Source organism: Terrapene carolina, unplaced genomic scaffold (genome assembly GCF_002925995.2).
Source record: "Terrapene carolina triunguis isolate 2854851 unplaced genomic scaffold, T_m_triunguis-2.0 Scaffold94, whole genome shotgun sequence".
Lineage (NCBI taxonomy): Eukaryota > Metazoa > Chordata > Testudines > Emydidae > Terrapene > Terrapene triunguis.
The window spans coordinates 3,754,447-3,767,319 of NW_020664445.1; the positions used below are offsets into that span (position 1 = coordinate 3,754,447).

The 12,873-nt window shown below is 46.8% G+C and overlaps 1 protein-coding gene across 2 annotated transcripts in view; it reads left to right on the forward strand.

Moving 5' to 3' along the window:
• The first annotated feature begins 312 nt into the window (after positions 1 to 312).
• TSTD2 (thiosulfate sulfurtransferase like domain containing 2) overlaps positions 313 to 12,873 on the forward strand; it is a 36,254-nt gene continuing 23,693 nt past the window's right edge. Inside the window, exons 1-6 of one of the 2 annotated variants that reach the window (XM_024203112.2) lie at positions 313 to 584; positions 826 to 1,034; positions 6,275 to 6,603; positions 7,683 to 7,791; positions 10,162 to 10,287; positions 11,465 to 11,570. In XM_024203112.2, the coding sequence (XP_024058880.1) occupies positions 843 to 1,034; positions 6,275 to 6,603; positions 7,683 to 7,791; positions 10,162 to 10,287; positions 11,465 to 11,570 (862 nt within the window). In that variant the 5' untranslated portion in view covers positions 313 to 584; positions 826 to 842. Of the gene's footprint in view, positions 585 to 825; positions 1,035 to 6,274; positions 6,604 to 7,682; positions 7,792 to 10,161; positions 10,288 to 11,464; positions 11,571 to 12,873 lie in introns of those variants that run through there. The other variant, XM_024203121.2, reaches the window with a different exon arrangement.

Consider the following 12,873-nt stretch of genomic DNA (forward strand, 5'->3'; position numbering starts at 1 on the left):
TGAATTCCTCTTGCACTCCAGTAGAAAGCTCTGGAAGAGGAGCAAGATGGACACAAGGAGGCTAGAGACACAAGAAGTGCAAGTGTCACAGATACGGCACATTTCTCTCTCTCTCTCTCTCTCGTTGTAGCAGTTTTACATGGTTCTGGTTTACTTGTACGAATAGTAACACCATCAAGATGAGCAGTCCATAACTGTTATTTTGTCAGTATAGTTATTGTAAAAAGGTTGTGAATTGTGAGTTGTCCCTGAGGTGAAGTGTTTCCATGAAGGAGATGTGAGATGAGACATGCTTCCTCCAGTAGAGAGAGAGCAGAACCATCTACCTTCCAGAGAAGCCAGAGAGAAGAGAGAGAGAAGAGGGAACCACAAAATCCATAGCCTGCTATGCAGTATTTAGCATACGGATCAGTCACACTTTCCAATGAACTGGTCAGGGTTTTTGAAACCATGATTATTTCGGAATACCCCTATCCAGCAAAACTTGTGAGATAGGAAGAGATCATGGGGACTTACTGTTCTGAGCTTAGTTGAAAATTTCTGTCTCTGAAAGCCTGGCATAAAGATCTCCAGACAGCTATCTGGTAACTTCTGTGAACACTGTTTTTATGGTCTTAAATTCTTAAAAGGTTAAGGCTTGCTGCTGGTTGACTTTTTTGCTGTTGTAGGGCAGTGACAAAGGCTGCTAAGACAAAGACTGCCTTTAGCAATGTCTGTCTGCAGTGTGCTTTTATTGTTTTGAATGTATAGTATTGATAATACGTTATTTGCTGTGTATGTTTGATCAGAATATAGACAAATCTGTTTTGCCTGCATCTTCCCTAGATCACAGAACAGGATTTATGCCTAACTGCAGTGACACAGCAATGATATCTTCTTCTGTGCTGCTGGATGGAGGAGATGAAGTGGAGTGCAGTATTTTAAGATTTCCAGATCTGGACTTGAAAGATCCTCTTCCTTTGACAGCCAAAAGCAATCTCAAAGCGGAATCAGATACCAGTGTCAGAAAGAAGTATGCATTTGCAAAGAAGAAGGTACATTTTAGTATAGTACTTCATTGCGTATGTTCATAATGCAGATTATGCAATTGCACAATTTCTTTGTTATCTTGTAAGAACTTGCTTTACAGAGTTCCTATCTCATTCCTGCTAAACCCTTAATTCTTGTTATAGTAATAAGTTAAAAATAATTTGGCTCCATTAGTATCATATTTAAATGAAAGGAGTCTGCAATTACTACCTTTAAAGCAGTGGATCTCAACCTTTCCAGATTACTGTACCCCTGTCAGGAGTATGATTTGTCTTGTGTACCCCCAAGTTTCACCTCACTTAAAAACTACTGGCTTACAAAATCAGACATAAAAATACAAAAGTATCACAGCACACTATTACTGAAAAATGGCTTACATTCTCATTGTTACCATAGAAGTATAAAATAAATAAATTGGGATATAAATATTGTGCTTACATTTCAGTGTATAGTATATAGAGCAGCATAAACACGTCATTGTATGAAATTTTAGTTTCTACTGACTTTGCTAGTGCTTTTTATGTAGCATGTTGTAAAACTAGGCAAATATCTAGATGAGTTGTTGTACCTCCGGGAAGACCTCTGCGTATTCCCAGAGTTACGCATACCCCTGGTTGAGAACCACTGCTTTAAGGCAAATGGGGATGTAATGACCTGATTCAACAAAGCACTTAAGTATGTGCTTAAATTTAAGTGCTTTGCTGAATAGGTAGGGATTTTAAACACTTGCTTAAAGTTTAGCTATGCTTAAGCTGTTTGTGGAATTGGGCCTAAGAGAGGATGTTAGTGCATTAAAGTATTGTCAATGGTTTGCTGCTGTGGGATAAATGAAAAGGTGAATCTGAAACATAGAATTCAAACACAGAGAAACCAATGTTTAAAGAGACACTCTCCACTTGAAATCTAGTCAGTTTAAAGAAAAAAATTGATTAAAAGTTTCCAATCCGAAATCTGCCTCTTCCTCCTGCCAATTTTTGCAGGTGTGGAGCAATATTTTCTTATTTAAAAAAAAAAATTCCCATTTTAATGTTGCTATATGAAAGACTCACACATTCACTGTGTTCAGGTGTCCTCTGGTGCAACAGTGAAACACACTTTACATACAGTGATTCTGCCTCTCTGTAGTAAACAACAATAGCAACTGATTATAGTGAAACAGACTGTTACACTAAGTACTGTCAAATATACTGACAAATCACTGGTGTTAGAGGGCTTATTCCTTCATCCTCTCACTTCCCTGGTCCTTCTCGCATGAACAGGGAGCAACAATACCCGAAGTTCAAAGGCACAAACAATTCGATGTTTATTGGGGTGAACTTCCAGCAAGCATGATTCCAGTTTCCTTCCTCAGTGTCCCCCTTCCCAGCTCTGACACCACAGAGCCTTGCCTATGTCCCTGTTCCCATTCCCCCCCTTAGCAAAACATGATTCCAATTTCCAACCCACCCCTTACTTCCTGATTGACTGCAGACTATGTAGTAAAACTTGAGTTCTGCTCAGCTATACCTTAACCAATCATTTTACTGAAATTTAACTAACTAATCCTAACATATTGTAACATGATTATCTAATTAATTATATCCCACCACCTTAATTAGTTTACACCCAGCAAAATTAATTATACAGCAGACAAAAACAATCACAGAACCAGACAGAGATTATACAGACAAACAATAGGGAAATGGGGATTACAGTGATAGAACAACAAAGAAATGAGGATTTCACATCCCAGCTATTGATAAGTGAGTTCTTGCAAGACAGGATGCTATCAGACTGAGGGCTTGGCTACACTTGCGAGTTACAGCGCATTAAAGGAGCCCCGGGGCGCACTAGCTCACTACCCGTCCACACTGGCAAGGCATGTAGAGTGCTCTGACACCGTGGCTAGAGCGCTGCTGGTACTCCATCTCGGCGAGTGGAATAACGTTTGCTGCGCCCCCACTGGAGCGCCCCAGCGTCAGTATGAACGAGGTGTTGCATTACTGCGCTCTGATCAGCCTCCGGAAACGTCCCATAATCCCCTTAAGTCAAGTGGCCACTCTTGGCATTGTTTTGGATATGCCCTTTGAAAGCTCCGTTTGACAGCCGGCTGCTTATCTGCTCCAAGACAAAGCAACCATTACTGTGGAATGCTGTGTATGAGAGAGAGAGAGGCGGGGGGGAGGGGGTCTGCTGCTGTCTGAACTTACAGACAACATGCTGACATGCTCTCAGCCCCCCAAAAAATCACTCTCTCTCCCCCCCATACACACAACACACTCCCTGTCACACTCCACCCCCCCATTTGAAAAGCACGTTGCAGCCACTTGCATGCTGGGATACCTACCACAATGCACTGCTCTCTGTGGCCATTGCAAGAGCTGCTAATGTGGCCATGCCTGTGCGCTGTCAGCTGTCAGTGTGGACAGACTGCAGCACTTTCCCTGCTGCGGTCTACGAAGGCGGGTTTAACTCAAAGCGCTCTACGTCTGCAAGTGTAGCCATGCCCTGAGTTTTCTTTAAATCTTCTAGGCTCTTCCCTTTCTCTGGAGGTGATAGATTGAATCACCTTTTTAACAGCCCAAAACTGCCTTAATTCAGTGTGACTGGTGAGGGCGTGACCGTTCGCTTCCCACCTTATGGTTGCCTCTGCTGCTTAGCCACAGGCCTTAGCTTAAGAACCAGGCCTCAGACAGTAGGAGAAGGCTCTTACACAGGCAGACAGTGATTTTAATTCTTTCTTTTATACCTCTATAACTAGCTAAATAATACGAATACACCTAAATTCTTAAAGTATAGGCCTTTGCAGACAGGCCTAAATATCTACATCCTAATGTAGCAGGGTGGTTACCCTGCTCCTGCCCGGAAGGGCTTAAAGCAGCCCGGGAGAGGGCTGTGGCAGAGGAAAAGCTGGGCTGATTGGGAAGCAGCCACAGCTGTAGCTAGTGCAATCAGGTCCCAGCTGGGCCTCATAAGAGGGCAGGGGGCCAGAAGGAAAGAGTCTCTCTCTCGTCTCTTGAGAGAGAAGGCCCTGGCTGCCTGGGAAGCTGAGGAGGGGACCTAGGGTGGAGCGGTGCTGGGGAAGGGCAGAGGGAGCTGGGGAGCTCCAGCCTACCAAAGCCCCAGGCTCCAGGCCGAGTTAAGGGCCCACAAAAGGGTGCTAGGGCTGCAGAGGGGCAGCCCAGGAATAGGCAGAGGCAGCTGGTCCAACCCCCCCTCGCTGATGATGAGTGGTTTACAGACTGCAGTCTGCCGCAGGGAGTGGGGGCTAAATGGAGACTGGCAGTAGCCACTGAGGCTAGGTGGGGATAGGGGGCTGGGGGTTCCCCTGGGAGGGGAGACCCAGTGTGAGGGGGTAATGTGGTGGGCAGAACCCCTGGGCAAAGGGTCCGGGAGGGACACGGGGGGAGGCAGTGGCAGGCGAGACATCAGCCGGAAGAGGGCGCTCCGGAGCTGGAAAAGATCTAATTCCCTGGACAACCAGCAGGAGGTGCTGCGCCTGTGAGTCAGCACCCGGCCACACCGAACAACTGGGTTGCATGCAACAATCATGGGTGGGAAAGACACTCCTCATCAGACAGAAATATGACATATTAAAGGGATCGTTTTATTTTAATAATGTTATTCCCCACTTTTGTACCTAAAAACTGGTATTTGTATGTGAAAGGAAATTTTCAAGATGCCCTGCAAGGATGCTCACTAGATTTCCAAGGCTAAACCAAATGTATTGCATCGCTCTGCTACAGTAAAACCGAACAGTGCTGAAAATCTAAGTGTGCAGAGACTGCCTCGGTAATCCTGCTCACAGCGAAGAATGAGGTTTTTGACTTATGAGGAGAGGCTGAGGGAACTGGGATTGTTTAGTCTGCAGAAGAGAAGAATGAGGGGGGATTTGATAACTGCTTTCAACTACCTGAAAGGGGGGTTCCAAAGAGGAGTCCTGGCCCCCAGTTTGAGAACCCCTGATTTAGAAGCTACAGGGGGGATATTTAAGGCTCCCAGCGGTCGGCTCAGCTCTGCTCAGACACAAGGACATGCACTGCAGGCTATCTTCTGATACCATCTGCTACCCTTACTCAGACACATGGGGTTGCTGATTGTACATAGTATGTGGCGCCATGCACATATCTATGTACACATCTTCCCAAACGGCCGTGTGTGACAGAGCCCCCCAAAATAGGAGGCAGAGAGGGTTGTGACTCCTGAAGTGACACCTCACTCTCCTTCCCTTTCCTCTGCAGTCTAAGCCCCTATCAAGCCACTGTTCTCCCCTTTCCCATCCTCCCTCAGTCTGCCGCATATCCCACCTCCCTGCCCTCCTCTGGGTGATGCTGGAGACCCCACTAAGCAGGTGTTTCCCTTGCTGCCTGGGCTCAGGCAGGGGGCTGCTGGTGGAAGTGCACATCTCAGACAGGGGCCAGGCAGCAGGGAGGGCAGACACAGCCACCCTGGCAGTGGAGTTAACTGGACTCAGCCGTAGGCAGCTGCATGCACTCAGGCAAGAGGTCAGTGGGGGGCAGAAGATGTGGGACATTCTAGGGATGTGGCAAGATGGTGGGACCCGCCCTCCAAATGTGTGATGTCCCAAGAACCACAGGGTACTTGAGGGGCTTGCCCATGAACAGGAGAGCATGGTTATATTTAAAACATAAGACTTAATTACCCCAACAGTGGGTCGATGGGGCTGGAAACTGCCGAGTTGTTGCTGATTGGTGTATCCACTTACTGTGATTATATGACAAATTGGAGTGTTAATGCTGAGGTCACTGGAATGCATGGAAATATCGTTCCACGACAGCGTCCTGGGCAGCAGCATGTTTCCGTGAGGCAGGCAGTGGGGGTTCTGTTGGGGGGCTGCAGGTGCAGGTTGTGGGGACTGATGAGGGTGCTGTGGCAGCACTGGAACAGTGTTCCCAAAAGAAGAGGAAGTGCTTGTGGTTCTGTCGTGGTTTGGGGCCTAGTACTGCAAAGCTTCCCAATATGGCACCCTAGGCTGGGCCCAGAGAATAACTCTCCAGCTGGTTAATGTGGCAGCTGTTTCTAATGAAACCAAGAGCCTTGGCAGGGCAGAGCGACAGCATCACGAGAAATGGCATTGCTGAGGGATCCCAGGGTGTGTACTTACCCTAACACCGTGCCCAGTAACTGGGCAGCCTGTTTAAAAGCACCACATCACTGGGATTTGTCCTTCATCCAGTCTCGAGTCGTGTGACAGGATCTAGGAAGAAACCAAAGCCTAACTGACAGTGTTTGTAATGCATTGCAGGCATTTGCCCTCTTTGTCAAAGCAAAGGAAGTGCAGGTCACAGCTAGCTGCCCTCCAGCTATGTGCAGAGCGGGACTGGGGTGGAAATGCTGCAGACAAACCTTTAACGACCTCACCGGCATTCACATACACGTCGCCACGCAGCATTCCAGTGACATCCGGCAGCAGACAGGTGTGATTCTAAAGCAGTTGGCTGCTGAAGCCAGCACCTCAAGTAACCCAGCTTCTGCAGACGAGGCAGATAGGCTAAGCGGTCCCACCTGTAACAGCCAGGAGCTCTCTGATAGGCTCCCAGACACAAGCCACATTAGTTTTGATGAACTGACAAGGTAAGAAATTGCCTCAACAATATGAAAACTGTGTTTCTCACTGTAAGCCTGGGGTGAGCCAATGCAAAGGCATCCATGTCACTGTTTGCACCAGTTTAACTACAGCCATTTAAAGTTAGTTTTAATTAAACTGTTGCAACTTTTGTGTATGACAAGGCCTTAGTTGATGCAACTTCCCACCTTTGTCTGATCCCTCTAGACCCCCTAGTAACCTAGAGCCCCTGGACTCATTCCCACTTACTAAATTCACCTTGTGCAGCCGTTCTGACCTGTGCGAAGGGAGTGTGAAGCCCCACCATGCTGATCTGGGAGCATTTCACCCCCACTTTACACTCGTGTAAATGACTGCACACCATGCAAGGCGGTGGAGAATCAGGCCCCATCTCTGTATTTTTCCCACCGAGTCAAAGAAGGTCTGGGGTGGAGGAACTCACACACTCAGAGGCCATAAAAAGGCTTCTCTCAAGGAAAGCAGCTAGCAGGAGAGGGTGAGAATATGCAAGCTACCCTCTACTGTCACCCTCTCCTGGCTCTCCAGCGTGTGGGTTATACCATTTGTCTGAGTGTAAGAGCCCAGCTTACACCACCTCAGAATTTGGCCCCTGATTGATTGGCCCTTTAAAAAAAGTGGATGTTTTTTGCACTTGGCTAATTCAAATTTAAGTTTAGTTTTCAAACTTCAGCCTTAGTCCTCAAGGAGCCTCTGACATGTCTGGAAAACACAAGTCCTCGCGTTGCATGTGTTTAAAGAAATCTGGTTCTCAAATGCAAATGAGATATGAGCTACTGGCAATGAAATGCCATGCAGGACTAGGTAGTTTTTTTGTCAACATTGGCAAGGCCAGTATAGGGATATAGAGATCTGCACCATCTCTGACTTATTTCCACTTCTTGAAGTAAATGAAAACAAACAACATAGCCCCACAAAACCTTTTGACAACAGCCTGGAGGAAACTGTCCAGTTCTCTAAGGATGAATTCCCTGTCTGTCACCAATCACAGTATTAACTGCATAGTCTTGTGTGCTGCTGAATCTAAAATACTCTTCCTATTTGTTCTCCTGCGCGGTGCTTGTGGCAGTGGAGTGGGAGAAGTGCTGTTATATTACTGTTACCGGGAGGTGAAAGACCCAGTGAGGCTCTGTGCTTGGCAGAGGTCTCTGTGCCAGCACCTTCATCTCACTGGCAAGGTAAGTCTTTAAGGAGCGGCTGTTTCCCCTCCCCATATTTGTCTCTGTTTAGCGAGAAACGGTGGCCCAGGAGAGCCAGGCTGTAATCGCACTATTGCATGGAGGGAGAGAGCAGAGTGTTTAACGAGTTACATCGAACTGCACAATGGAGAGCCGCATAAAGGGGAGGATTGTTTGTCAGGCATGGTTTTGTGGCTCACAACTTCACAGACATTAGGGGCCCCAGTCCATCACCTCATGCTGAGGCATGGTACTGCAGGCCGGCCTCTACCTCAGTTTCTTCAACTACTGTTTCCTGCCTACTCTGGTGGTTTGTGTCTCAGCCCTCCAGCCAGGTCGCTACAAAAGCTCAATCCCCTTCTGGGCTAGCAGAGTCCAGAGTCACAACCACAAAATAAAGGAGAGTTCTCAGCCCCTTTAAAGTTACTCATCCATCCACCCTCTGCGCTCAGCTCTCAAGCGCTGTACTGCCCCTTCAGGTGAGACACGCCCTGCCAGGTCCCAGGTACCTCCAAATAGTCCTGTGCCAGGGTGGTTCCATCAGTCCTAGCCCAGCTTTTCTCACCACATGAAGGGCGTCCATCTGTGTTCCTCTCCCTGCTTCAGCCCTTCCCGTCCGACCAGTGCAACAGGTGGGACTGATTTAGTTCACAGCAGCACATTTAACCCTTCCAAGTCTGGGTGGGGTTTGGCTCATCCAGCCTGATTCCCTGCATTGTGTAGGATTAGTCACTATACGACAGTACATAACACCATGAACATCTCCAGCCTTTCCTAAACATCTGCAGTGATGGTGCCCTGACTACCTGCCTTGCTACTCTGTTCTGCTGCTCCATTGCTCCTACAGTCTTTTTCCCCAGTGCCTACCCTAAACTTTTCCTTCCTTAGCTTCAGATCTTTGCTTCTTGTCCTACTATCTTCCTAGAGTACAAATAGTTCCTTTTCAGACATTTGTAGTCTAGCTCCCTTGAAATTATTCATGAACGGGTCCGTAACCCCTGACACTTTTTTGATGGACTACAGTAGAACCTCAGAGTTATGAACACCAGAGTTACGAACTGACCAGCCAACCACACACCTCATTTGGAACCAGAAGTAAGCAATCAGGCAGCAGCAGAGACAAAAAAAAAAAAAGCAAATACAGTACAGTACTTTGCTAAATGTAAACTACCAAAGGGAAAGCTAAAAAAAGATTTGACAAGGTAAGGAAACTGTTTCTGTGCTTGTTTCATTTAAAGTAAGGTTAAAAGCAGCACTTTTCTTCTGCATAGTAAAGTTTCAACGCTGTATTAAGCCAATGTTCAGTTGTAAACTTTTGAAAGAACAACCATAACATTTTGTTCAGCGTTACGAACATTTCAGAGTTACGAACAACCTCCATTCCCGAGGTGTTCGTAGCTGAGATTCTACTGTATGTCCTTTTATCTCAGTCTGTCATTCTGTCTCTCATCCCCACTCTGTGCATAATTTTTGTTGCCCCTCTTTGTATTTTCTTTAGCTTTTCTGTATCCTTAGGGGTTGGGGACCAGAACAGCACAGTATTCTGAGCTCACAAACCAGCCTATGTCTGGCCTATGAAATGCTTCACAGAACTGATGGTGTTTAAAACCGAATAAACCTCAAAGCCCTTCATAGACAAAGTCATGCTCCTCTATCCAGGAGGAAAGAGAAAAAGCACCTTTATATTCTTGCTGGTTTTTTTATGCAGCTCCTAGATACCACAGTGAAATGCCCTGACACATTCATTTCCCCTTCTTTGCTCATATATTTTACTTGGTAGTTTCTCAGTCCTTCCTTCTCAAAGACAGGCATTACATTTGCCCTTGTCAGCTGCATACTTTTCCTCTCGCTCTTGATTTAGTCAAAATTTGCTTCCATCCGTTCTGAGATTGTCTTCACTTTAAAAAAAAATTCTCTATTGGTCTAGCTATAATCTGAGTTGGAGAGATTTCATTGTAACACGGGCACTTTCACCCTTTCTTTCTACCTGCTTTATTGGGACTAATACCACAGTCCTCACTCAGTTAAAACTCCCATTGGAGGTTCTGTCTGACTAATTACTGCAGAATTTGCCCCTTCCTTGTAATTGTTTTTTCTGCTCCTGCACAAGGTTTTCTGCCTTCCTCATTATCCTTTTTATGAGTACAGAGCAAAACCGGCCATAGAACAATTCCTACCTCTTGCAGTTTCTTTTGCTGCACTTCTCCTCTCATTCAGGATCACTATAGTTTTCCCCCCACTTTTTCTCTTTTCCTGAACACTTTTCTACAACTCTCCTCTCATTCCCAGCTGGTCCTGGTTCATTAATTTCATTTTGATTGGTTTGCATTATGACTAGATCTTAATCTAGCTTTCCTTTCTGGCTTCTAGGTGCGCATTGCTTCAGAAGGCATTAATGGGACAGTTGGTGGAAGCAAAGTAGCTACCAGTCTTTATATAGAGGCAATGCTTTCCCACCCTCTGTTCAAAACGATTTTGTGCAGAGAGGATTTCAAGGTAAGAGAAAGGGACCCACATACAGTTATTATTTACTCAAATGTTTGTTTTCATCCTCAGAATTTCTTTTAGAAATAAATGTTACTGCACTAAAAATCCACATTGAACCCAAGGAATTCAGCTCCTGCAGTATTGGCCCAAGGAACAGTTTATTTGGGGATAAATGGTTTTGTTTCATTATTATTTACTGTCCTGTGGATAGTTTTGTCTCCAGTGAGAAAACTTTTGTTTGTTGTAAATAAGATAATCAGATGGAATCATTGAGCATCATTAAACTAAAAGTCCTTTATAAAATTCTAGTGCTGATTTAATCTTTTTTCATTAGGACCCTAGCAAAGCCTTCACCTGTGTATGTGCGAAGTTGCACATGTGCACTCCTGCATCACATTCTCCCAGCTCAAACACCAGCATGTGCAATTGGCATGTTCTCACACCTGCCCACACAGAGCTCCTCCTGCATACACGTTGCTGTTAGTAAAACCCTGAATCTGGCTAGTCCCTCATGCATTACATTAGGGTCCAGCGAGCCTTATGGATCACTGCAGATTGCCATTACATACAGTCACACCAGGACAAACGGTGTTCTGTGTCAGGGATCATTCTGACTGGAGATCGCAATAAACCACACAGACACCAGCAGAGCCAGAGATCAGAAGGGAATTTTATTTATTCTTTTAAATTTGACGTGAATTTAGCGTTGGTGAATGGTCCCAGCTTGCCAGCCTCAGATAACGAAACCTTTCTTTAATCAGCAAAATAGACTTCGCACATTCAGTGGCAGGGCAGGCCTCCCCATACTGCCTGCTAACAGGTCTTGTTCCTGCCCAAGAGGAACCACTGCTAGCAGAGAGTGGCTGGCTCCGTGTCCCTGGCCCACTCAGCCCTTGGCATCTCTCCATTAGTGGCCAGTTGACTTTTTTAAAGTGATTTGAATAACTGTCCACTGGGAACTGGACTGGAACCACCACCACTCTCTGGTGGATTCAGAGAGGCAACCATGAAAGGGGAGAAGCCATCACCAATCCCCCATGCCATCCAGTCCCCCAAAGCGACTTGCTTATATTGACATCTCACATGAATTTAGAAACTCAAAATACAGTGGAGTTTCAGCAAGGGATCTGTTCATCTGTTGGTGTGTCTTTAATGTGGTGGCATGACCTCATTTTTAATTTCCCAGAGCAGTGCTGGAGGAGCTCACTGTTTCCCAGACCTTCGAGTTGGCGTATTTGAAGAGATTGTACCCATGGGCATCAATCCAAGCAAAGTCTCCTACAAAGAAACCGGTACATTAATTTTATGACCAATAACAACTTGTTGATAACAGAGATTGGAACTGAACTGTAAGGCAAATGATAGAGTAACGCACTGTCACCAGAACACCATCTTTGCACAGTAACCAGGATATGACAAAAGCATAGATAGCATTGTTAGAAAACGTCCAGGGACGCTGCTGTGCCTGCAATGGGGGTTCCCTTCATAGGGAAACTGCTGGATCAGGTCATTGATTTGCACAATATTTAGCTGCTTTGACAGCTCAAGATTAAGCTGTCCATTTCATTCCACCAAATTAGTAGTAGTTAAGGTCATTGAGTCTTGCCCATAGTTTTGCGAATGAACCACATAACACTTGAAAAGTCATCCTGGGTAAGAGAGGATGTAAGGAGAAACTATATATAATTAATAATGCAATGATTTGGAGGAGTTTTTGAGCACAAGAAATATTTATAATTGCTTTAAATATGCATGAGATGTGGATATGTCAGACAGCTGTGAAATTGCCTTTACAGTACAAATATTGTAAGCCTAGTAGAGATTGCGGTGTAAGTATTGCTGCTGCATTTGGTATTTCACAAAGAGCCAATAATTACTGCAGATAGCCTGTTAATTCCTCAGGTCCAAACTCTACATCGGGGTCGGCAACCTGCGGCACACGTGCCAAAGACGGCACGCAAGCCGATTTTTAATGGCACCCTGCCGCGGTCCCGGCCCCACTCAGCCCCCCCGCCCACCGTTCTCTCCTGCGGGGGCAGGAGGCAGAAGCTTGGTCTTGCCGGCAGCAAAGCTTCCCCCTCCCCCGCTTCTTCCCCCAGCGTGGTGCTTCCCTGCCCCTCCCATTCCCACTCCCTCTCCCTGCCGCCGATCAGCTGATCGCCCTTGCGAGGGGGAGGGGGAGCGGAGCCACAGCATGCTCGCTGCTCCGAGGAGGAGGCAGAGAAGAGGTGGGCACGGGGCCCTGGGAGAAGAGGTGGGGATGGGGCATATCCCCTCCAGCCCTCTGCCCTGACCCCCTGAACACCCCCCACACCCAGCCCTCTGCCCTGACCCCCCTCACACACACACCCAGCCTTCTGCCCTGACCCCTGCACCCCCTCACACACACACCCAGCCCTCTGCCCTGACCCCTGCACCCCCTCACACACACCCAGCCCTCTGCCCTGACCCAGCACCCCTCACACACCCCCGTTCTGACTCTTGCACCCCCCACACATACCCAGCCCCCCCCCTTCCATGCCCTGACTCTTGCACCCCCCCACATCCTCACCCCCACCCTGAGCACCAAACGGGAGCTCCTGCACCCCCCCCCCC